General features: G+C 43.1%; 1 protein-coding gene across 2 annotated transcripts in view; it reads left to right on the top strand.

Moving 5' to 3' along the window:
- The window catches only part of grid1a (glutamate receptor, ionotropic, delta 1a), a 266,451-nt gene that overhangs the window by 148,058 nt on the left and 91,060 nt on the right, over positions 1–27,333 (top strand). For both annotated transcript variants that reach the window (XM_035401218.1, XM_035401219.1), the window contains exon 4: positions 25,690–25,895. In XM_035401218.1, the coding sequence (XP_035257109.1) occupies positions 25,690–25,895 (206 nt within the window). The remainder of the gene's footprint in view (positions 1–25,689; positions 25,896–27,333) is intronic.

Here is a 27,333-nt window from a genome sequence, read left to right as displayed (position 1 = left end):
GCGTACCTGTCCCTGTGTCCATGGAGGTCTGTGTCCCTGTCTAAAGCACAGCTGTGTGCGTACCTGTCCCTGTGTCCATGGAGGTCTGTGTCCCTGTCTAAAGCACAGCTGTGTGCGTACCTGTCCCTGTGTCCATGGAGGTCTGTGTCCCTGTCTAAAGCACAGCTGTGTGCGTACCTGTCCCTGTGTCCATGGAGGTCTGTGTCCCTGTCTAAAGCACAGCTGTGTGCGTACCTGTCCCTGTGTCCATGGAGGTCTGTGTCCCTGTCTAAAGCACAGCTGTGGGCGTACCTGTCCCTGTGTCCATGGAGGTCTGTGTCCCTGTCTAAAGCACACTGTGACATTGAGGTTATTTTGCTCACCAGGCCTCAGCCCATTTAATTGTTTTTGTGAAATTCTGGAAATACACCTGAGACAGCATTTCCCACTGCCTTCAGATTAATATATTTAATGTATTGATGATGTTGTCAATCATTCCCACATACAGGCATTGGTGACCCAGCATTCACTGGAGTTTCAATTTTTTTATTCGCTACCTAGTAATTCAGGTGAATTTGTGTGTGTGTGTGTGTGTGTGTGTGTGTGTGTGTGTGTGTGTGTGTGTGTGTGTATGTTGTGTGTGTGTGTTTTGCCCAACTAAGCATCACATCAAAAGCAGCTTGTGCTGGAAAAGAACCAGTGGAAGCATGATAGAGGTCGATACTACAATGAATAGCAGAACTGGATCTGACAGGGGCTCTCAAACTCCTGGGGCTCTGTCCTATAGAGACTTAAGCTGAGATCAGGGAGGTGAGCTGCATTTTAAAAGTTAAACTCTTCCGGGCTGCAGAGGAGGACATGGGAGCAGAAGCAGCTGGCATGATTGCTTTGACCTCCATCGGGGCAAATGCTTCACTGTTTTCCAGACTTACAGCACTCAGCATTTATTGTAGTAAGCGGTCCTCATTCTCATTGGCTATGGTTCAGCGCGCTACAGAGCAATCCTCATTCCCATTGGCTATGGGTCATTGAACTACAGAGGTTGTTTTGAGTGTTCCAAAGAAGATTTCAGTAATTCAGTAATTCGCTGCAGTAAATAATGCAATTCGCAGAATGTAAAAGGAAGTTCAATGTTCATTGTTTTAGAAAACAAACTCCTCTGTATGTGAAGTCGTTATAATCCCAGCCATTAAGTGGGACAAGCGTGTTCAGAACTCTATACCAGGCCGTGGGATGTGTCTGCAAACAGAGCCAGCTCTTTAGGGGGATGTGTCATGTGACATCCTATCCTCCCGCCCCCTTTATTCACACACCCCAGCTGAAGATCTTTCTTTTGCCAGTTCTCCCCATCAATGTGGCTCCTTGAATTTGTATGTTGCGTTCTTGCGAGTCCGGGTTGAAAGCGATTGGTTCTCCCAGGTGTATGGGTGGTTCGTGAGGCAGCAGAGACCGTTCGTGATCTCACGAGGGTGTATTTGGGGAAGTGCGAGCCGTGGTGTAAAAGCGGCACAGACTCTCTCACAGGCTGTCGTTTCCCACCGTGCTGTGTGATTGCACAGCACTTTCAGCCAATTAATCTCTCACACCATCCTAATATCCTAGACGTGTAATATCTCTGAAGCATTAGGAAGCGCACATTTGCTGCTCATTAGCCCGTGCGGGAGCGACAGGCATCCAGTGCAGGAAGGGAGCTGGGTGGAGAGGCTTTGTTGTATTGAATATTCGCACCATCAAACTGTTGCAGTACCTTCTGCTGGTACTGCTGTTGACTGTCACATTTCACGTTCGCTCTGTAGAGATACACATAATATACGCATAATGTACCTATTCATGTATTTATGCATCCAAAACAAAACTGAGACTTTTGCGCAGTTTGGGATTTTTTTTAACCGCCTGAGCCACTGCAGGACATGCAGTAAATCATGAATATGCGAATTCAGCGGTGCTCGCTGCTGCAGTTCGCTGCAGCAGTACTTAGTGGCCGGACGATAACGCAGATGAGTAGCGGTGCGAATGATTTCAGACGGTCGGGTTTATCTGCTCCGTGTGCCTGGGGCTCTCTACGGATTATGACTGCAGTGTGTCTGACTTATAAGTTAAGTTATGAATGAGTTCGGTGATGTATTAAAATGTATAGTTGCATTTTCTACTGTCTCTTGTGTGCTCACTCTGACTATAGTGACTCTGTCAGTTCCCACTCCAGAAATCTGCACCCCTTCCCTGTCTGAAAGCGCTCCAATGTGGAACACATGGTATGGGGATTTAGTTGCTGTCTTAGGATCAGCTTTATAGGGTAGAAAACAGAGGTGAATAGAGTGTGACTACGTTTATAAAATACCTGCATTCAGTGAGTAACTGCAATTAGAAAATATCCTCATTCAATGATTTCAGTTGTGAGGAGGCTCTGCAGTTTATATGGTTTGGGATATGTCCTTCAGCTGTGTATTGGTATTATATGGCAGTCTTGTATACCAAACTCCAGCATCACCACAGGAGTACAAACTGATAGGAGAGGAACTACACATCATAGTCTCAGTTTTTAAGCAGGCTATTAATTTGTGGTTGAGAATAAAAAAAACTAAAAATATATATATTTATGTTTAAAATAGAAAATGGATACGGCTCTTATCTCAGCCCTTTGGGCTCATGGCAGGGATGTGTGAATCTGTGTAAGTCAGTAACTGCATTAAGAAAGATCCACTCATTGTTTGTAGTTAAGAGGAGGCTAATCGAATCCCAGATTCTAAAGCATCACCGCAGGTGTCTCAGCTAATTGTCGAGGTGATGCCAGGGAGGGTCTGTATTTCAGATAGCCTGTAGATGGGTGCCTAACTCTTGGGGCTGGAATTAAGAAAAAGGAGCATAATTAAAGTAACAGCCTGCATGTGTGACGAAACAAATCACCATGACTTCCAATAATGGATCTTAATCAACGCGATCAATAAGGTGACAGGACAGGTAAACATCTACGGGCTGTTTATTTACACCATAGCTTCAACCTTTCACGGTTCTTGGAAAGGCTAAACTCAATAAGTGCAGACCTGAGGCTCTCAAAAGGGGGAATTGCCACGGCCATGGCTTTTCTCTTGTTCAGTAAAAATGTATAAAAATACGTCCATTACAAAGAGTTAAATTATGCATGCAGAGGCAGAATCAGCTTGTTTAAAAAATATATTGTTTGATGGCCCATGTTAAGCTCCAGTCATTCTTGCATGGCGCTGAGCAATCGTCTCAATTCCCATTTGGATCCACATAGTCACCTGCATGATGGGCAGAAGTACATCTGCAACAATCAGAGAGCTTCAAGCACAGGCTGCAAGCAAAACCATTGCCATTTCATCAGAGTTTATTTTCATATTGCATTTTACAAAACATTCATCACGATGTGCTTCGGAGAATATCCCAGCATAAAACCACCACAAACGCAAGGGTGAAGGTGGCAAGGAGAAGCTCCCTAGGTGGTGAAGCGGATGAGGCTTTGGGAGGAGCCAGATTCAGTAGGCAGAACCGCCTCTGGCTGGCTCAGAATGGGTGTTCAGGGTAACCTGTGCGGGCAAGTCAATAAGCCTGAATTGCTTCTCAGCCCTGAAGCGTGAAGGCATATGTAGTGTGAAATGTGTGCCTGCATTGTGTCACATAGCTTTGACAGGAGTGCTTGAGTATATTTGTTCATAGCATTTACACCATTTACTGTACTTCCACCCTGGAATCTATACACTTCATAGTTTTTTGTGCTTTGTCTCTTATACTGCAAGTTTGAGGATCTTGCTGGCACATTTTTACTTATCTATTTTTTTCCACTTCACATTCAAATTTGGCCCAAATTATTTGCCTGCTCATACAGAATGTTTCAAAGCAATTTAAAATGCTTAGAAACCTTTAAGAATATTTCAGTCTTTGGACTTCGTTTTTGCGAGGTAACGCTACTTAAGTAAGGTAACGGTACTTAAGTATTTACACTTGCCTCCATTATTATTTCAATAGTTAAAATAATAGAACTTGGACTTCCAAGTACACATTTAGTGTCATAAACGCATGTGTTTTACATCTACAATAAAGCAACATGAGAGATTTTTCTACTGGTTAAATGGTTTATTTTTTCACAGTTTCTGTATTTTACTGTGATTTCATTCCAGCTAGATCACTGAGAATGCTTATTCTCTGTCAAGCTGGATAGGAGCTTTACTGCCAACATTTTATGAAGAGTGGCAATGATTCTGATTTAATTATGTGTGAATAAATGCATCATTCCCAATTGAATCCATATTAAATAACGCCCCTCACACCTCATCACATTAAATTCTTAATGTGTTGAGTTATTATGATAATTCAGTTAAAATTGTGTGACAGCTCATACATATTTAGAGGTGCATTATTGAGACAAAAATTTTAAACAATGGCAAAGCAGAACAAATCAGAGACTCTCTATAATCCTGGAGTAATGCACCTTTACAAGCTGTGGCTCAGCTGATAATGAAACTAAATTAAATTTTTCCCCTAATAATGGAATTTTATGGCCACATTTATTCAAGCAGAATTGACCATTAGCTTTTTTCATATAATTGTTTTGATTTTTTTTTTCCATAAAGATTAATTCTTTATGGTCCTCTGTTTCAGGGAAATCAGCCCCTTGAGAAGTCTTCCTGAGACCATACTAATGTACAGTGCCATGAAAAAATATTTGCCCCTTTCTGATTTCTTATATTATTAAATATTTGTCACACTGAATGGTTTCAGATCTTTAGACTAAATGTTATATTAGACAAAGGGAAACAGGAAACACAAAACATATTTTTAAAATTATTATTTTATTTATTAAATGGAAAAATAATCAAATGCCCATATCGCTCATGTGAACAAGTAATCCCCCCTTAGTTACTCAATCAACCAATTAACCAAATTTAATTTATATTTATATTGAACTGATTGAACCATAGCCAGGCTTGATTGCAGCCAGCCCAGCTGACTCTTAACCTCACCCAAATATAACCTTAACATCAGAGTAAATTAGTCACCACAATGTTTTGACAAGCACACTACGCCACGATAAAGGAAATTCAAGAAGCAATGAGATAAAAGCTTGTTGAAATAAGTCAGTCTGGAAAAGGGTTATACAGCTATTTCCAAGGCTCTGGATCTCCCCAAACCAGGGTGAGAGCCATTATCTTCAAATGGAGAACAATTGGAACAGCGGTGAATCTTCCCAGGAGTGGTCGGTCTGGGAAAATTCCTACAAGAACTTCAGGCCTCTCTGGCCTCAACTAAGGTCAGTGTCCATGACTCTACAATAAGTAAGAGACTGGGCAAAATGGGATTCATGGGATAGAAGCAAGGCAGAAACAACAGCTAACCAAAAGAATTATGGATTGTGACCCAAACCAACTGGCTCACATTCACTCCCCCAATCGCGGCCCATCTGCTCTTCCTCTTTACTGACCCCTGACCCCATCCCGTCTCTCCCTTGATTTAATGCAGGTTGACTGGATAGGCAAGGTGCACCTTGATGGCTGGATCTGGGGGAACATCTCTGGTTTATGGTTATGAGTTATGGGTTATGGGGTTAATCCAGCGGTCCACTGTGATGTATGGCAGGAGGGGAATAAAAGGAAAAAGGGTGGTATGGACGACTTTCCACACTAGTCTTCATTAGTGTCCTGCACTACTCCACCCAGAACTGTGGAGTGGTTTCCATGTAGCCACAAATAAAGGATCCATTCCTGGGTGGGGGAGGGGTGGGGAGGAGGGTTGGGGGGTTGATTGGGTGTGCTGCTATGCGCTGGCTTCCCTCCCTCACCGGGCTAGGGGAGCACGGCTGATTCTGTAACATAGAGAGGGTGCACGGCATCATTAGGCACCAATACCCATCCCGGCTCAGGAGACGGGGCAGTGCTGATGAGGGGCCATTATTATCTGTGACCACAGTGTTCTCTCACATAGTCTGGGAACCCAGATGGACTGCAGATGAAATGCATTTGGAAGGGAAAGGATTGGAACCAAATTTTACAGAGCCAATATCGACATTAACATTTTTTTTCAAATTTATCATTCTGGCCAAGCTGTGTTCCCACTTTTTATTTTTAATTTCAATTTAATATTCAGGATGCTTTGCAGTAAATACATTATGACTCATGATGCACATATTGCCAGGAGACAAGGGGGCCCTTTGTACAGAACTGCGATGTATTAGTCTGTATATCCTGTCTACGCACTGTGCTCTCTGCTCACCTGGTCCACACTCATGTCATGTACAGGTAGTGAGCGGAACCTCTGACCTGTACACCTGTTCCCTATACGCAGAACTGATCCATATGCGCAGAGCTGCTCCATATGCACGGAGCTGTCCTGTATGTGCAGAGCTGCTCCATATGCGCAGAGCTGCTCCATATGCACGGAGCTGTCCTGTATGTGCAGAGCTGCTCTATATGCGCAGAGCTGCTCCATATGCACGGAGCTGTCCTGTATGCGCAGAGCTGCTCTATATGCGTAGAGCTGCACCATATGCGCAGAGGTGCACCACATGCACAGAGCTGTCCTGTATGCGCAGAGCTGATCCATTTTTGCAGAGCTGTTGTGTGCAGAGCTGTGCAGATCACCTCCATATTGTACAAACGTGCTGGATGTGTGCATTCAGTGCACGTATCTACTCCTTTAACACAGACTTCCCATAGGTACAGGCCTAATTCATATGCATAGATCTAATCCATATGCAGAGTGCGAGAAGAGCTATACCTTCGTACACCCAGCCATTTGCCTGGACCAACAAGGAATTTCCAGAACAAGCTGGATTTAAGCTGAATTTTAGCATACATTTGCTTGAAATCTTCACAGAGGAATAAGTGAGGGTCCGTGCATGCGTTTATATGTGTGTGTGCATGCGTGCACGGGTGTGTGTGTGTGTGTGTGTGTGCCTGTGTGTGTATGTGTGTGTGTGTGCATGAGAGAGAGGGTGTGTGCTAGAAAGCAGGGACAGAGCGCATTTCATTCCTGATCTAATGGCGGTGAGGTGTGCGGCAGTCGGCAGCAGTGAAAATGACTGAGCATCGGGTGTAAAAATGGAACACAGCCATCAGGAAGTGGAGCTTCTTCAATCCCGCCTCGCAAGAACAAATGTACTGGCTGTTAAATATCCGCAGCCACTTAACGGCCAATGATTATCGCTCTGCCCACCAGAAAAACAGTGCTGTGAAGACCCCAGGACCAATCAGAGCATTGGAAACAATAACAGTGATAGCTGGGCCCCCGGGTTCTGCTTCTCTTTCATCACCCAGCTGTTTAATCGGGCCGGGGCCCCAGGGGTAAATCGGAATCAAACACTTTCACTTCAGCACTTTTGGCTCCGGCGGTTCCGGGGATTAGTTTGGAAGTGAAACGGGGCGTCGGTGGCGTTGGCTGAAAGCTTTCTGCTTACCAAACAAAGCTCCAGCTCCGCTGCCAGCCAGTTTCTTTTGGGCCAGAGGAGGACAAAAGGAGGGTCTGTCCCTGTCAGGATTTCATTCCAACTTCTACTCTTACTGATTTAAATGGTGCATTTATATCATTTATATTATCTGAGACTTGCGCCAAATCATTTTTAAGCTCATTAATGTCAGAGCGGGAGGCTTTTCTTGTGCCCCTATATGATTTAGATTGGACTTAGTTTTCCTCTACAGTGGAAACTTTCTTTTGGCCTCACCAGGAGGGCATACTCTCAAGGCATACGTATCAATACTTAATACAGGGCAATACATCTGCAGACTGCATCACAACACAGTACAATAATCCAGATTTCAGCATTTAATAATGACTTAAGAAGCAGGAGAACAGAAGTGTGATCGATTGAAAAATGAGTTAAAACTGATGGAGCTTGCAGAGCATCTGCGGTGGTACTGAGATCAGACAACACGCTCCGGTCTGAGGACATGCTGTGGTAGGGAGACGGGGTGTGTTGTCTGTGTTACTGCTTCTCCTGGGCTTCCGCTACCAGCCCGAAGGGGTGAAGGATCGCCTGTAATGGCAGGTGTGCCTTACAATGGATGAAGGTGCCAAACAGGCCAAGTGGATCTTCTCTGCCAGTGATCTTTCTGGAAACATTTTTCCCGTGGTCTAATTTATGAGGGACTTGGCAACGGTGTGTGAAATTAATTGGCTAACTAAGCCAGGGTAATTGGTGGAAACGAAACCTGCATATATACCATGGAATTGCCCACCCCTGCATTAGACTGACAGCTGGTTCTGTCCAATCCAACCCCCCCCCTCCCCTTTCCTCCACCAGCTCCACCACCCACTCCCTCAGGATTCCCCTTTTTTCTCCAGTGTATAATGGTGTGTGGTATGCACTTACATTATGCAAATTTAGAAATAATTGGTGTTATTACATTCATTTTGTGACATTTCAGCTTCTGAGACCAACAAGGTTCAGTCTAATTTTATTCGTACATATAAGCATGCATATAAAAGAAGTGATTTTGACAATACCGGCGCAATTACAACTGCACATTTTCGAAAGACTGGGGGGCACAAAATGTTTGCTGCCATTTTGTGCCTACAGCACAGCAGCACTCATGGTAACCTTTTACAGGAGTGTTTGGGAAATAAGATATGGATTCCTCATGATTAGTGCCACCAATTTGTTTCCACCTTGTGACCTGCAGGAATTGAAACCTGTATTTCAATGGTCAAAGTTTTTTTTAAAATTCTAATTGAGACATTTATAAAAAAACAATTAGTTGATCTAATATGGGGAGAGTCAGGAAGGAAAGTGAATATGTTAAATAAGTTGATTGCACAGCTAACTCAGCTCACCTGGTTTTGCTGGGTCTGAATCGGGTGGCTGATCTAAAGGGGAAGAAAAAGGCAGCAGACACTGTGGCTCTCCAGGACCTGGATTGAGTATCACTGCAGTAAATAGAAATATGCATCCACATAAAGCAGGGGTGTCCAATCTTATTTGAAAAAGGCCAGTGTTGTTGTTTTAGCCCAGCACTAAGAAATTGGACTCTACTTAAGGCTTGATTGAAGCCATGATACTTAGGCTATTTGTACAGATGTGGTCTGGGGGGAGGGGGAGTGTGAGTGTGTTGGGGGGGGGGGGGTTGAACTCTGTGCCCTGACAGGCTCCGTACACAGCCTGCATAAACACAATAGTTCACCATCCTAGCTAGCTCATGGCAAGGATGGTTTAAAAAAACAAAAACAAAACAACAACATTATTTTTTCATAATTGCAGGCCATATGGACAGAAATGCAGTAAAAAGTAGACATTCTAAGCCACGCCCCCTAAAAAATGTAGACGTAACAAAGGGGAGACCATTCCTTGCCTGTCCTGATTGAACTAGAGGGCAGTAGTAGTTTGGTAGTTACAGGGGTCACTTGTTAGTCAGTCAATCAATTTAGCCTGTTAGTTTTACTTTTCGTTTAACTGCTAGCTAGGATGGTAAACTATGACTAGAACTGCATGAGCAGTTTTGTATTGTAAATTCATTTAGAAATTTAACATGCACATTGCCTTTTAACACACTATGAACACTATGCTTGACAGATGAGCTCACAGACCTTCATTCACAATTCATATGTATATGAACAATCTGGGAATTCAATCTCATGAGTTCATGGCTAATTCTTTTTCAATATATGGTGCAGAGTCAATGAATAAAGTATGACATATTCGATTTTCATTTTCAAGGCTATGCATTCCTCACCCTTTAAAAATATTGATTGAAATTTATATTTGACATGTGGGTCAGGCTTTGCCTCGGTGGTAATTTTCAGTGTTAGAATGTGGGACACCCATAAAAAAACTGCATTCATATAAAATATGAAAAATGATGTGGTAGATTTAGTTTTCATAAATGTTAAATCATGATAGACTCCCACCTTATGCTAAAGTGTGACATTTTGACCTATTTAGATTTTCAGTTATAAATGCATTCCTTATCTGGGGATTTGTGGGGATGTGCTAGTAGACTCCGTAAGCTCATGTGCAAATTGTGGTCATGTGCCACGTAAATAAATCAGTAAATGTTTGATATGCAGATTGTAAAAGTCATTTGTCATTTGTTGGCTCTTTACTCAACACTGTTCAGGTTTTTCCCTATTTCTCAGGTTTTGAAGTCCTGAGTGAAAACGCCTCTTTTTCCTGCCCTTTGGCATTCGCTGTCCATGGAGAGTATCGCTTGTGTGACCACAGGGGTGAGGGGAGGCGGAGTACAGAGGGCTGCTCCTCCTCTGGCTGCTGTTAGCTGTGGCAAGGAGGCCTACAGGTCCTTGGACAGCAGCTGTGCCTGTTCCCTCCCACAGACTGGGAGTCCTACAGGGCCTTGGACAGCAGCTGTGCCTGTTCCCTCCCACAGACAGGGAGGCCTACAGGGCCTTGGACATCAGCTGTGCCTGTTCCCTCCCACAGACAGGGAGGCCTACAGGGCCTTGGACAGCAACTGTGCCTGTTCCCTCCCACAGACTGGGAGGCCTACAGGGCCTTGGACAGCAGCTGTGCCTGTTCCCTCCCACAGACTGGGAGGCCTACAGGGCCTTGGACAGCAGCTGTGCCTGTTCCCTCCCACAGACAGGGAGGCCTACAGGGCCTTGGCCTCTCTGTCTGTGCCTGTTCCCTCCCACAGACAGGGAGGCCTACAGGGCCTTGGACAGCAGCTGTGCCTTTTCCCTCCCACAGACTGGGAGGCCTACAGGACCTTGGACAGCAGCTGTGCCTGTTCCCTCCCACAGACAGAGAGGCCTACAGGGCCTTGGACAGCAACTGTGCCTGTTCCCTCCCACAGACTGGGAGGCCTACAGGGCCTTGGACAGCAACTGTGCCTGTTCCCTCCCACAGACTGGGAGGCCTACAGGACCTTGGACAGCAGCTGTGCCTGTTCCCTAGCACTGACAGAGAGGCCTACAGGACCTTAGACAGCAGCTGCCTCAAACACAGACATGCTAACCTGAGACTGATCAGCAATCAGCTCAAGTGTTGTCCATTGCCTTTGTTCAAACAGAAATGCTGAATACTGTATACTGTGAAAGCATTGCCTTCTTGTCATTCTCGATAGACATTTTTTGTCATCTTGTAGGCATTTTTTTGTGCTCTTTGAATTGTATTATATCTATGCATATTCTGTCCAGTCGCCTCACTCAAGGCTTTAAGCCGCAACCGGGTTTCTTGTGTCTTGTCCGATCACCAGTTGACATGGTGACACTGCAGCGCTGTACTGTATATCCCTACTGACTGAGCTCTGCTCCGGTGGGGCTGCCGCACACAGTCGGCGCTGGCATGGGTCAAATTGCACCCGAGACCATGGTGCTCACTCATGCACCGCCAGAGCCGCTTTTATCGAGCGAGCTACCCAGCAGCCCTCAACATCACTGTTAAAGTAGGAACCACGCCGGTATTAAATCCCCGTTTTTATTTGTCTTTTATTTATCTGGGTTCCATTGGTATGAAAATCTCTCCTTTCTTTTTTTTCTCAAGGCAACCTTGCCTAGACAGGTGCCAAATATTAAATCCATAAGCTGTCCTGCTGCAGAGGAGGCCTGGCATGGAGTATTGTGCAATAAATTTCTGTTTAGGAAATGATTTTTTTTAAAGCTAATATAGAGATGGAGATTTGGGACTGCAGGTGAAAGAGGGTTCTCTGCAGAGAGACTGTGCAAAATGACCGGTTCTCATGCGGTTTCGTCCGTCCACACACCTCATGTCTGTAACATCTCCTGCTCAGGTCTGTCACACCTCCTGCCTCTCAGGACCTTGGCAAAGCGCCAAGCCAAACGAGAGCTGCTGACGGCTGGTAGGGAAGGCCAGGAAAGAGTTTTCTTTTTTGATCGTAAGCCAAGATAGGAATTCTCAGGATTGATTTGTGTAAGATAAAACTGAGAGGTCATGGTAGTAACAGGCTCTCTTGTGGCTCATAATAAGAGCCTCACGTTCTCAGTATTCCTGTACATGTCAGAAGAACTCATACATGTCAAAGCTGCCTGGAACAGGCATGAGCAGTAGGTTCTGGGAGCTTGAGGCTCTCTGTCTCTCTCTCTCGCTCTTCCTGCCTGTGATGGGCGAGAGAAATCCCTCTCATCTCTGATGCTAATTGAGGCCCTTTAGCCTACGCAGGCCTGGAAAGAGCCCCCAGGGGTCCCCTCCTTTAGCAGCGGCGCACTTTGGCGCAGTTCAGAAAGGTGGTGTCCTCTTTAAGCAGGATTTGTTCAGGATTTATCAGCCCCAGTTATGCCACACTCGGGTGTCAGCATTGAAAAAGGACTTGGCTGATGCAGTTGCTGGTAATGCAATACGCTCGTCATAATGGGAAAGGACCGCTCAGCAGCAGTGCATGTTATATTACATTCATTTAACCGATGCCATTATCTTGGATGATTTAAATTACATTAAAAATGTGCATCTTACCTGTGCAATATACTAAAGTATAACTTATAAACATATATAAGCAAGAGTGCCAGGGCAACATACTTGGCTAACGCCACTTCTGGATCAACAGGTGTACAACATCACTAAAGCAAATGAAAGGCAATTGTGCTAACTGTAAAACATAATAAAAATGGGCAACACAGGCATATAATATCCCTAACAAGCCACAGGCAAGATTAGCATCAATGCTTTTTTGGCCAATCCGGTCTTCTCACCACAGCCTGAAGAAAACTGGATTAGTCTAAATGCCTTGATGCTAATGGCGCTGACTCCAAGCAGTTATAACCAGTGTTATTTGTTCATTGTTTGTCTGTGCAGTGCTTACTTGTTTTGTTAAGCATAGGGTTGCTCTACACACTATATTAGTATGATCATTATGCAAATCTCAGTTGTACTGAAATGCAAATTATTTTGCAACTGTCTTCCATTTGGTCATGGGGGGTGGGGGGGGATGCTCCTACCTTTGCATGTAAAATATGAATTTCTGCTTAATTAACCTCCCCCTGGACCAAAGAAACAACAACCTCTTTCCACCCGTGGTAGAATTAATTTCCTGTATCTGTCAGAACTGCACAACTCATCACCATGTTCTGACACCAACTAAAAACTACATTTTTAAGCCTGTCAAACCTTGGTTGCTAGAATTTGGATTTCCTACACCTAACACCCATCCTGTCATAAATGTAGATGTAGTTCAACATGGGAATATTCCCTGTCTAGTCCGCAGAATGTGTTCAACCTGCAGAGAACAAGCCGCTGAACTTTCAGTATTTTTAAAGTGATTTTCAAGCAAGACGTGCAACTTGACTGGTAACAACATTTAATAGTTCGGCTTTGCTCTGCTTGATGTCAAACCTGGGGCAAAGCGAACTGCCCTCCACCTTTGCTGATATTAAGTGCTCCACCCAGTTCATAGTCTTGGGACTGTGCGCCTTGTCATAAATGGAGAAGTGCCTTTTCTATTAGCAGGTTGTCTTTTCACCTCAGAGCACCGTATGTGGTGGAGGAACAATGAGGCCGTCTGCCTTTCTGTCTAATCGGTTAATTAATTACTATGCCAACATCAAAGCCTGCTCTGTGGATCACCACACCATAGAAACAGTGTGGGCTCTACATGAAGGGGAAAATGGGCTCAATTTTTTTATTTTATTTTTACAATTGTTACTTTTTAGCATATTTCCCCCTGAACATGATTGCAAGTGCATCCCTCTAATGCTCACATTGGCCCTGCCATTAGAACAATGATGGTGGTAGTAGTAGTAGTAGTAGTAGCAGCAGCAAGAGTAGAATAGTAGTAGCAACAGCCATAGCAGTCGCAGTAGTAACAGTAGTAGCAGGAGCAATGGTGGTAGCAGCAGTAGTAGTAACGGTAATAGTAGTAAGGGGGGTAGTAGCAGCATTAGTAGTAAGAGTAGCAGTAGTAGCAGTAATATTAGATGTTGAGTAGAGCTTGCAGTATATGATTTGTTCTGTGGGCTTTATCTCTCCCTCTTAGTAAAACTGATAATGCTCATATCCAGCTTTACCTTTTCACCACATAATAGACGTAGGCCAGGTCTTCCTCTTGAGCAATACTGTGTCACCTTCCTATTCTCCTGATCTCTCAGCGCAAATGTGACCCTCACCCTGGCGTGCGCTAGCACTTTCTGTGCTATCATACACTCGGAAAGAGGATTGGCCCGAGATATTGTGTACTTTCACCCTGCATCGAGGCCAGTCAGACACCTTTTCCCCGCAACGCGTTGACAGAAAGAGGATCCTGAAAGGTTTATTTCTGTCAGCTTCTCCGGCTCTGCAGCTTGCTGTCTAAGGGCTGCCATGCCTGCTAGACTAACTAGCATGACAGCACATTTAGCACAGCTATGCACATGTAAATGTACGCACAGTGAGCTCCATAAAGTTTTGGACAAATAAGTTTTTTATTTTATTTTTAATTTGAATCTGTAATCTACGATTTTAGATTTGTAATCAAGCAATTCACATGTTGTTAAAGTACAGATTTTCAGCTCTTATGGTAGTGTATTTTTGTGGCTTATGATTTTGGATTATTTATTCATTTATTTATAAATTATATATCCATAACACAAACTTTTGTAATTGTGAAGACACTTAAGTCAAGTTCAGTGAGTTCTTTTTTGTGCAGGTATTGGACCTGTCTAACTGCTGTGCTCCATTGGGGTAACACAAATCACATTTGGAAGAGATAAAGCTGCTGATAGAACACATATGGGACACATCCCATATCCCCAGAGCAACCTTAGAGTTTCACAAACCAAAGTCTGACAGCTAATTCTAGTTGTTTACTCGTGCCGTGTCGATGTGCAGGTCATTCACTGACTCTTGCTGCTAAATTGACTTTTTCTCAACCGAAGCTTAGGAGCTGCTTATTTATTTATTTGTGTCAAAGACATTTCAGAATGCCCCAACCTGCTCTGCCCCTTAATAATAATAACTCAAGCGCTCTTCTGGTTGCGATAGTGACAGTGCTTTAATTTCTCATAAGCCTTCTAGAACATAAGTGCGGACATCTTTGGGTCAGTCAAGTTATACAGGCTCTGACTGGGGTTCAACAAATATTTTTTTGCTGAACTCAATGGCCTGTTTTTTTTTTTTTCTTCAAAAACAGTGTTTGATGAGTTCAGCAATTACCAAAGTTAACTCCTAAATGTGTCTCTGGAGGGAAAAAGTGTTTTTATTTATAAGTTAAGGAAAGGTGTTGATTGCGTCCAGACCTACAGTATTACAGTCTCTCTCAGACTTTCACACGGAGTGTGTCTGCATGTGAGCCTATGTGTGCGTAATGCATCAGATCTTCCTGAATAAAAAGTGACTCTACATTTGAGTATTCAGAGGCTGAGTTGTAGGGCAGTGATCTGCTCAGATCTGAATAGTTACATATCCAGATTCGTACCGACTTAGAAAACGTTTTTTCTTTCTTTCAGCGATGCCACTCCTCTGGCCCAGTCTCCTTATTTCCTTTAAATACATTAAAGCAATATCTTATTTTTATGCCTTACAGTGGCTTTTGCAAGTTGTACACTGCCGTGTTCTCTTCAAAAGCCATGTATAATAACATTGGCTTATTTTTATTCTGAAATATCCCTGCAGTTATGGAGGCAATAACATTGCAAAAGAACAATATGGAAATGTGCTAGAGAAAGTCATTGTTCACATCACAAATGCTCGGCACAGGTCTATAAATTCCAGTATTTTAAAGTGATCTTTTTAAGGCTGTGCTGGCTATAAAGGCTCCCCACTGGTTTTGAGCTGTGGCTGTAAAGTACGTTGGAGGTTTGGTAGTAGAGATGTCTTGGGGACAGAGCCGATGCTCTCAGCTGCATCATGGGGGTGGAGCCAATGTTAAGAGCTGTGTAGTGGGGGTGGAGCCAATGCTGGATGCTGTGTAGTGGGGATGGAGCCAATGCTCTGAGCTGTGTAGTGGGGGTGGAGCCAATGCTGGGAGCTGTGTAGTGGAGGTGGAGCCAATGCTGGGAGCTGTGTAGTGGGGGTGGAGCCAGTGCTGGGAGCTGTGTAGTGGGGGTGGAGCCAATTCTGGGAGCTGTGTAGTGGGGGTGGAGCCAATGCTGGGAGCTGTGTAGTGGGGTGGAGCCAGTGCTGGGAGCTGTGTAGTGGGGGTGGAGCCAGTGCTGGGAGCTGTGTAGTGGGGGTGGAGCCAATGCTGGGAGCTGTGTAGTGGGGGTGGAGCCAGTGCTGGGAGCTGTGTAGTGGGGGTGGAGCCAGTGCTGGGAGCTGTGTAGTGGGGGTGGAGCCAATGCTGGGAGCTGTGTAGTGGGGTGGAGCTGGTGCTCTGGGGAGGAGCCGACGTGCTAATCTGCATTATGGGGGTGGAGCCGACACTCTGAATTGTGTCATCGGGATGGAGCCAAAGCTGCCTCAGATCACCTTTTGCGCCGTGCAGTCCTGCCTTTCCGACACTCTCATCTGCCACGGCTGCACTAGTGTTACAAGACCTGCCATGGAAATAGACAGCAGAGATGGAGGGATAGAGGAAAGGCAGGATGAAGGCTATATTTCAGTGGAATTTCAGGAAGGACAATGAATTATTCTATTTTGCCTATATTTTACCTGGAGAGTACCAATGAATAATATTTTTTGCAAGGATTTCCTGACTAAGCAGCACTAAAAAAAAGTTAATTACCAGGACAAGCACAAGTACTCCAATAACATGCATCATGCATGTATCACCTTGGCCAAACAATACAGATATCCAACTTACTTTGGAGAGGTCATTTTTGTAGCGGTATTTTGTTGGAGATGTATACATAATGCCTTCAATCGGTTCTTGGGTTTCTGGGGAAAACGTTGAAGGAGGGATCCGAGAGAAAGCCTGGCAGATTGCCCCTGCTTGAGAATCCTGAAATCTCCAAGGAGTTGAGCTCCAAAAAAACAAAAACTTGAAAAAGAAAAATCAATGAATGTGAACTGGTGTGTGTTAGATATGTTCTGGACTCATCCTGCCCTGATCCCTTCACACTTTCAACCCCACTCATCCCCCCCCACCCCCCCACCGCCCATCCCCTCAGGTCTCAGTTCTAAGCGCCTTTATTGACATGAAATCAAAGTGTGCTGTCAGGGTGGTTAACCAGCCCCTTCCAAGGGACCTAAATGTTCCTCTGTCTCCGGCCGTACCCCTGGGTACTGGATTAGAGCTCCTGCCTCCCTCAGGCGATTGGACTGCATGTCCCTCAGCTGCCAAAATGGTGTGTCAGGCTCTCTGGCTGTAAACCTGAGCTCTGAGGTCTTGACTGTGTCCATTTTCAATACATTAACAAATAATTATATATTTTATATTGCATGTTTTTACAACACTGCAGTACAAAGTGCATCTGGCACAACTGCAGCAAAATAGCTTAGCATATGGCTTGAATATTCTCTTTATGCTCACTAATCTGCGATAAACATTTAATATATTTAAATGTGGGATTCAATCTACATTTTTCCTTCACTTTGACTAACGTTTATAAGCAAGAATTCTTCTTCTGGTATTTTTTTTTTAATAAATAAAAGGTAAGGACAAATGTTGCTGGATTGCAAGACTCAATCTTTGCATTGGTTTAGTCATACCTCTGCTGATGCTCTATTTGTATCTAAATAGTTAACACTGATACTATGCAGTTGGCCAGCCGGATGTAGAATATTTAGGTGGCGCATTCAAAAAAAATAAATGAAGAAAAATTGGTGCATAACTGGGTGCCATGCTCTAACCCATGATAATGTTGTAGGGTTGAGCCTCACTATGTGCCCTGCAGTCACTGTGTGCATACTCTGAGGTCAATGTGAAAACCACCAAATACTGACCTCAATTAATGTTCAGCCTTTCCACGATGAGGTTACTGGCTAAAGGCTTTATGTGTTTATGGTAGGCTGAAACAAAAGATCTTCTGTAAGATGTCGTTAAATGCTGCTATTTGGATATAAGCAGGCTAGGAATAGCTCTCTGAGTAAAATTTAAAGACAACACACAGCTTGGGATCGTTAGTATTTTATTTCATTTTGTTTAATGAAATTGTTTTTCCGAGTGTCCAAATCAAATGAAATATTCAGTGCAGTTGTGTACAAGTCACAAAAACATGCATTGAGAATGAGTTGCCGACAGTGATACTGTGGAAACAAAACCAACGTTTGGCAAAATGCCTTATCTCAACCCCTCTCACTGTCCGTGCTTAGCTCCTTACATGCTCCACCAGGCTTGCCTGCCGCCCTGTTTCAGTGGGGAACTGAAGGTTTTGTCTGGGATACGTGTTGTTTTCATTTCTTCTCGGCGGACGGTGGCATTTGTTACACTGACAGTGGCTTTAAACCTGTGGGAAGGACATATACACAGCTGGTGACAGCTACTGCCCTGATGCAGTCAAGAATGCTGGCACAGCAAAGGCAAGTTAGGGTTTTGCACCTAAGGAGAGAAAAATGATAAACGGTCTTTGTGACAATAGAAGAGAGAAAAAAAATGTCAGAAGTCATTCTAATGCAGTTGAATGATATCATTCACAAAGAATCAGCTGGAGGTTAACAACCCCCTTGCAGTGTTTTCTGATCTGTAGAAACACCATCACAGTATGGATGGTTTCAGTGGTATCTATGTGTCAGAGGGCCTGTGCATTTATAATGCGTGTCTAGTGAAGGAGAGAGAGGTGAAGATACGCGGGCAGTCACTGAGCCTGCTGTGTAAAGATCACAAAACAAGGCTGATGGATGTTTTCCTTTTTACCCCAAAAGCTTATCATTCTTGTGTCTACGACTAAAAAAAATGCCTACCCCGGTATACTGCTTCCACAGATTCATGTACGGTTTATAGAAGCAGAGACGTGCCTGTAAATAGAGGAGGTTGAGACTATTATTGTTGGCATCCATGAGGTTTTAAATGGGTTGTATTGCTACTGTCTAAGAAGCAGAAGATTTACATTCGTTCAGTATTTTTCTCATTCAGTCTAACTCAGTTTATATTCTCTTAAATAGAATTATATGTAGTGTAGTTTTTCAGCTTTATTGTGATGGAAAGCATGCACTTGTGTTTCCTAAAAGGTTTGCATAAGTAAGGTATAACTAAAGAATTATAAAACAAATCAAATGGCAGTAGCAACTGGAAACACAACTGAACGACTGAAGCAGCTGGCTTTTCATTTATTTTTTACTATTTGTTATGAATAAATATCGACAAATTATTTATGCATGAAATTTGCAATAGATCGATCCAGCGGTGAATGAGGATTGATCATTGGTGTAATTGTTGCATCAGTGACCGTCTCCGACCTCTTATTTTTAAGGGGGTGAAGGGGTGATAAATAAAGGTAATTCCATGTGTCCTTTATTTATCTCGATGGATGAGTCCCATTGAGATGAGAATCTCTTTTTCCCGAGCCGTGGCTGAGAGGTCACGGCTCACGGCATTAAACACCAACAGCCATCAAACACAATGAGCTTTAATGGGCTCACGGGTCATCAGCACCTTATCTGTCATAGCAACAGCAGTTGCATGCTCTCATTTCCTGTTCCTGTGATAATATTTGTCTTGGTACTCAATAAAAACCCGACGGGGGCGCACACACAGAAATATTAAAAGATGGGGGCTAATTCGACCCGTCACACACTGAGCCAGAGCTAACAATTGATGAAGACTTTGTGTCCGAGGCAATAAGTATTTGTCTTTTGAGGGTGACTGTGTCTGCATCGATGCATCTCCTTTGGTAGTCTGGGAGCCATAGCAACACAGCCGATTGGTGGATGTTTCAGTGTCGCTGAAGAATGAACCCAAGCTGCAGGCTCCTCGGGTGATGAAGTTAAATGACATCACTGCTCGCCGACCAGTCATTGTACAGCCATCTTCATAGGAAGAGCTGACATGATGTCTCTCTCTCTCTCTCTCCTGAGTCAGAGAGATCACCACTAATTGGCAATGATCTGTCATAATTATGCCAGGAATGCCAGACGCTGTTTTTACTGGACCACCCCCTACCCCCCATTTATGTGCTTTTAAAGTAAAAAAAAAAAAAAAAGAGATAAAAATCTAAATAAAAGTCTGCTATGTGTGTGTGTATATATATATATATATATACACACACACACATACACACACACACACACATATATATATATATATACTGACACTGCATGTCTCAACATGCAATCATACTGACAAAACAATAAATGGAGTGAAAAAAGTAAAAATAAAGCATAAACAACGTGTTGATTTGTTAAATAATTTAATAATATTAAATAATTAATGTTAAATAACCATATTTTAGCTATCATTTTGGCAATGCTTGTGACACGCTGGAAAATTGTCATGGTTTTTTTGTCATGATTTTTGCCAAAAGGTTGTATGAATAACATATTCATTCAGTTGCAATGTCTTTAGTCAAATGTATATTTGTAAAAATATTGTGATATGTGTGAGTGTGAAGAGATCTTTAAATATTTTTCATATTTTACATGTCATATGTGCCAGTTTACATATCCGCAATGATCACTAGCGTAGTATCCGCAGGGCTTGTGAGACAGTGGACTAAGAGGAGTATGTTGTGATGTCAGTATCACTGGATGGGCTTGGTCATTGCTGAGTCTGTGTTGCACAACAGTTATATAATCAACAAAAGTGCAACCAGGATACAGGTGTTCTTTACGAGGTCATGACTATACACTTAATTCATAGTTCTGTACAATTATGTATATATGTACAGAAGGACAACAGTTATTCCTTTCTGAAGTAAACAGTGTTTGGCGCGGTTGGATTCTCATGTTTTCTCAGCTATGAGGAACACTTGATACAAGCTTTAGCTAGTTATTATGTCTAGCCTTCTCTAGACGTATTCATTCTCCTTTGCTGTTATTAATAAAAGACTGGTCGGCATCAGTGTCATTGTAGTTCATCTGTTTCTTATTGGATTCTTTGCAAAAAATAAGCAACAGCTTGAGTACTATAAAATGAAAGTTTTTTTGACTTGTAAAGGAGTATTTACTCAGGACACAAGATTAAAATGTCTGAAGTGACATTTATTAATAAAAGCACTTGAAAAGACACCAATCAATTTATTTTCAAAGGGAATCAACCGTGAAAGATTCAAAATTGTTTAAAATCTCTTTTGCTCTTCACAGAAAAATGTCAATGTCGTGGTCTATTGTGCATCTCTGAGTGACTCAGGTACACTAGCAGGACGGATAATGATTATTTGGTCCATTCAGACCGACTGTGTGTCTGGACAGAAGAATACCAAGACACAATCTTTCTTCATTATAAAATGGCTTTGTACCACACCTCACCCATGTAAAGGCTCTTCATGCTTCGTTCCACTTAAGGTCCATTTCGGCTCTGTTTCTCAACCGTGCCCTTTGTTCGCTAATGGGAGTGAGCCGGCTGGTTTAAGCGCCTAGCCTGTGACGTGCGACAGGCGCGCACCGAAAAACCAAACAGTCTTTTGTAACATCCCAATTAAAAAAGGTAACCAATGAGTGACCTTTTTCCATAAATCCTCCTCCTCCCTTTTACCTGCTCTTCACAGATCACTGCTGCCATGACAACCAGGGCGTAGTCGAGCTTTAGCTGGAGCTCCCTGCCTGCGGTGCAGAGATGCGGGGAGGTTCTTTATCTCCGCGATGGGGCGGGAAAGGGAAGTGAGCGGGAGACGCACGTGGCGGGGGATTACGGACTTATTTGCATCCTGTGTTTATTCACGCGCCCCGCAGACCCACTGCTGTGCGTGTACGCATCGGTTAAAACGCAGGGATTAAATTGTTGTGCAGGCACTATCATTGAAAGTATGCATATACTTTGAAATTCATTGGAAGCAGGCATGTACACACCTACGCGCACATGCAAACACACGTACACATATGCACAAGCATTAATGGTCCTCATTCTGGTTTTTCCCCCTCGTTGTGATATCAGATGCTTGGAGGGCACTGTATTTTGTGTATGTGTGCGTGCGTGTGTGTGTGTGTGTGTGTGTGTGCGTGAGTGAATATGTTTGTATACTGTATGTGTGTGTGTGCACACGTGTTGGACCACTCTTGTATTCCTTCCCTTTTTAACTGCATGCAGGTTAGCAGAGCAGCACTTAAAAGGTTCTGGTATTAATGCCTTAGTTTGGTAGAGAGTAATAAAGAGTCTTGGTGAAATATTTCTTAAGACAAATGTTTTCTTCTCTGAATTAGTTCATTACAGACCAGGCTGTTCTTAATTCCTTTTATAGTGGGGATTTTATAGAATAGGACATGGTAGGAAAAAGGAGGAAACTAAAAAAAAAGGCCAGAGGAATAGAAGGATGGAGACTAATTTTAAAGATGTAATTAATATATTGTAAACAACATGTAAATAATTTGTAACCATATCTGTCTAATTGATATAACATTAAAATCCTCATAATCAGTATTTTACTTGTGAATGTGCTCACTTTTTCAGTATATCTTTTATTGTTTTTATGTACTGTACACGCAGAGTGAGAGACAGAGAGAGAGAGACCATTAGCACTAATGTCAGAACAAGATGTAGTATTTTGTAGACAATATTCTCAATAGAAGGTAAACCTGTCTAACTTTGTTATTACTTTTTTATGTACTGTTATACTGAGAGGGAGAGAGAGAGAGAGAGGGAGCGGGAGAGAGAGATTGGGAGAGAGAAAGAGAGGGAGTGGTGGAGAGAGAGAGAGGGGGAGAGAGGGAGAAGGAGAGAGAGGGATGAGCAGGAGCTGGAGAGAGAGAGAGAGAGGGAGCGGGAGAGAGACAGAGAGAGAGAGAGGGAGCAGGAGAGAGAGAGAGAGATAGGGGGAGAGGGAGTGGGAGAGAGAGAGGGAGAGGGAGTGGGAGAGAGGAAGAGAGAGAGAGGGAGCGGGAGAGAGGGAGAGAGAGAGAGAGAGGGAGCGGAGCAGGAGGGAGAGAGAGAGGGAGCGGGACAGAGGGAGAGAGAGAGCGGAGCGAGAGAGAGAGAGAGAGATTGGGGGAGAGGGAGTGGGAGCAGGAGAGAACATCCCTGCTCTGTGATCCTTGTTGTTAGAGAAGGCTTTGCTCCTCCAGCCTTTTTTGATTATCTGTTGTTTTTCCACTTATTCTTCCCTTAAGTCCCATCCTCACATTTCCCTGGGATCAGCAGCAGATGTTTCCAAATACATGAGCTGCAGCCAGGCATGTTCTCAAGACCTGTTATAAAAGCAGAACCTTTGAAAAACGGCAAAACCAAAACTTTTGCGAAGAAGTATGTCTCTAAAGGCTTACAAAAATGCTGTTTGACTCTAACAAGGGATTCATTATTTTTGTTTTTATCGTTCAGGTTAATTTAGTATAGCGTAATGCTATCTGGATTTCTGGTTTCTCTTCAGACCTGTGCTACAATTCCATCTGTTGGAGTTAGCAGGATTGTTGTATTTGACTTGTAAATAAATGGTTGCATGCTTAATTTCAAGATGGGGCACTGCTCTTATGTTCTTGAATGAGGAACTTAACCTGAAATTCTTCTGTTAAGTCCAGTGCTGCTCTACAACTGGCTACTGTCTAAAATGTAACACTGTAATTTTCAATGTGTTCCACCTTATGTGAGTACCTGACAGGCTACAGGAGATTTTGCTTCCAAGAGACTGTAGTTAAGGCGAACACACCACATGAGTTTTAAAATGGAAAAGCATACACCAGTCAAGCTATGGTAGACAAGCTTAACATTTTCACACTAGCTTGCACAGAGGGTTTGAATTTAATACAGGAAAAATACATTGCATCATCAACAGTTGCCTTATGTCATTAACAGGTATTGTGCATCATCAGCGGTTACGTTACATCATCAACAGCTGCCTTATATTAACAAGTGTTCTGCTGGCTGGCTGGCTGCCAGTACAGACAATGTGACCACAGCTCCTGTACTAAATTTAAACCCTCTGTGAAAACAAGTGAGCAAAAATGCAAATTTACCTTAGCTTGATTGCTGTATGTTTTCCCGGGTAAAAACGCATAGTGTGTGTACCTTAACTCCAGTCTCTTGGAACCACAGTCAACTTCGAGCACCCCTGAATTTTGGGAATACTTTTAAAAACAAAATTTTTAAATTTTTTTAATTTATAAAAAATTTTTTTATAACCTTTATTTACCCAGGGTAGGTTCGCTGAGCACGGATGCTCTTTTGCAGGAATGCCCTGCTTCACACTCATACACATTCACACCTGGGAGCTGCCCAGTACAACCACAATCCTCTATTGTTGGCCACTGAGCAGCTCCACTGGAGGGAGAGGACATTTTTTTTTTTAGCCAATTGAAACAGGGGATGATTAGGTGGTAAGTTTTTGTGAGAGCCAGATCTGGGATTTTAGCCAGGACACCGGAGAACCCCCTACTCTTTGCAAAAAAGGAAGACCACAGTAAATCATCATTATTACAAAACCACTTAAAGTATGTTTACGATTTCATATCTTTCATTGTATACAGAAACTGTCAGGGAACTATCCTGAAATTGTCTGGGCCAATTGAAAACGTATCCTAAGTCTGCTTGGGACAATGGGCAACACACATTAATCTGAAAAACAAATATTTAGGTAAAACCCCAGGATGTCCCCCATCCCTATTAAAGCTCCACCCCGGCAGAGGTTGTTGTGTTCTCTGTTCTCTGGGTCCGGACCCAGAGCGATGAAACAGCAGTCGGCTTATTTGCAGTAAGTTTTCACTTTTATGTTGCTGCTGTCAGTTAAGTTATCTCAAAGCGTACGGGTAGATTTCGGAGACCTGACCATAATTTCATGTGCTACAACGCTGATAAGAACACCACTCCACTGTCTCTCCTGCTAGGGTCCTGAGCTCGAATCCTCATTTCTACCCATCTCTGTGAAGCAATCTTTCACTCTGAACTTATTGTACAGCGCTACTCAAAATTCAACCTGCATCATGCATTCATTTTGATGATGGGAATAGATCTTTTTTCCATTTTTTTTATCTGCACAATTGATTTAAAATCTGTTTTTTGGAGATTTGTACGGGCAGACCATATTGGAGGCAAGTGATATCAGGACACCTTGCAGGCGAAGTGTAGGCAGGATAGGATAAGGGATGAATTAAGGTTATGATTTGGCCATTAACGATACCAGGGAATGCATCCCTGAGAGAACATGGGAGGACTAATCATGACAAAGGGAGATTATTTACATGTACATTCAGGCAATTTGCAAATTGTTTTATCTAGACCAACTACATTACATTACATTATTACATAGAATCTGTTTATGCAGCTGCATATTCTACTGAAGCAATCCAGGGTAAGTACCTTGCTCAAGGGTACAGTGGCAGTGGCCCAGCTGGGAGTCAAACTCAGTTCCAAGCTCATTTCTCTAACCATTATACCACTCTCCTCAATGGCAGAACAGCCAATAGCAATGCTTGATATGCACTGCCTTTGAATGGCTTCATATTCTGCTCAACAGTATGCCAAAAGGGAATGGAGTTCTAGTTCTAGTTCTAGTGAGGGTGGTACATATTTCATACATATTGTATGAAAGAAATGTACCTGTAATCAATGAACTGATAGGCAAGACATTCAGTTGGGCAGCCATCATGCTTTCAGGAAGTGCACAGCACAGTGGCCATTCAGTTTAACAGCTGTCATGCATTCAGGAACCGAGCAGTCCAGCGATGGGCTGGGCAGGAGTATGGATACCAAAACCACTGGTTAGGAAATTACATTTGAAGCTACATGATTGTGGGGCAAGTGCATGCTTTAACTGTTGTGCTTGTGTGAAGTTGAGGTTGCCTCCTGTCTGTGGGAGGCATTTGGCGCTGGTAGTCCATGCCCCCCCCCCCCCGGCTCACACCTGGCTCTGTCTGTCGCCCCGCAGACATACGCGGCCTGCAGGGCTTCCTGGACCAGGCGTCGCGGCAGGGCCTGGACGTGTCGCTGCAGAGGGTGGACCGCAACATCAGCCGCGTGTTCGCCAGCCTCTTCAGCACCATGCGCACGGAGGAGCTGAACCGCTACCGGGACACGCTGCGCCGGGCCGTCCTGCTGCTCAGCCCCCGCGGGGCCCAGGCCTTCATCCACCAGGTCAGCCCAGCCGCCGCACTGCACTGAACAGATATACACATACGCATAGTGTACTGTTATCCTTATTAACATACACATATACACCACAGTGTACTGTTATCCTTATTAACATACACATATACACCACAGTGTACTGTTATCCTTATTAACATACACATACACCACAGTGTACTGTTATCCTTATTAAGATACACATACACCACAGTGTACTGTTACCCTTATTAACATACACATACACCACAGTGTACTGTTATCCTTATTAACATACACATACACCACAGTGTACTGTTATCCTTATTAACATACACATACACCACAGTGTACTGTTATCCTTATTAACATACACATACACTGCAGTGTACTGTTATCCTTATTAACATACACATACACCACAGTGTACTGTTACCCTTATTAACATACACATACACCACAGTGTATTGTTATCCTTATTAACATACACATACACCACAGTGTACTGTTATCCTTATTAACATACACATACACCACAGTGTACTGTTATCCTTATTAACATACACATACACCACAGTGTACTGTTATCCTTATTAACATACACATACACTGCAGTGTACTGTTAAACATGCTCATACACTCACAAATGTCACAGTATACTGCTAAACATACTCATATGAATGTATCCTTATCAATGTACACAAAGCTGGCAGTCTGCAGTTGAACTTCATACTCATTGTTTGATTTCAAATCCAATGTGCTGGAGTACAGAGCCAAAACAACAAAAAGTGTGTCACTGTCCAAAAACTTATGGACTGCACTGTAAATATTGTACAGATGTGCAAACATGCACATGCATACACATGCACCCATATGAATAAAAACACTCATGCGTATTGACTTGACATCATCACTGTTCTATTCTGTACTTCTATTTATAGATCTAGTGTACCGGCAACCAGTAATTCCACATTTCACATCTGTCATAAGCACCACATGAACAGCACCCTTTGAATAAAAATGTCAAATGGTAGAGTAGACATCTGTGGCAGGAAGCCAGTCAGTGCTGAATGATGAAGGATAGCTGCTCTCATGCATATGGATATTTCTGAGCTGCAGTGATTTTACAACATACATTCTTAAATTTGGGTAGGCATTCTGCATTTTCATTACTTCCAGAGCTCTTTTTAAGTTTTATTTATGGTCGATGCGATGTACATTCAAGGACACAGAGAGTAAATCAAATTTTAGCAGTGTAATGCTGAAAGAAAACTAAAAAAGTAATTTAATGTCAAAGATGCTAAATATTTATAAATGGTGATCAGAACTATTAACATGTCATAAATAATGTGTAGCTACGTTTTATTACATTCATTTAGCAGACACTCTTATCCAGAGCGACTTAAAAGGCAGTGATCATCCACCAGAATTATGTGAGCATTCTCACAACATTCTCAACCATAGATGT

Source organism: Anguilla anguilla, chromosome 18 (genome assembly GCF_013347855.1).
Source record: "Anguilla anguilla isolate fAngAng1 chromosome 18, fAngAng1.pri, whole genome shotgun sequence".
Classification (NCBI taxonomy): domain Eukaryota; kingdom Metazoa; phylum Chordata; class Actinopteri; order Anguilliformes; family Anguillidae; genus Anguilla; species Anguilla anguilla.
Note: the sequence above shows the minus strand (reverse complement) of the source record. Positions and strands in the feature narration are given on the sequence as shown.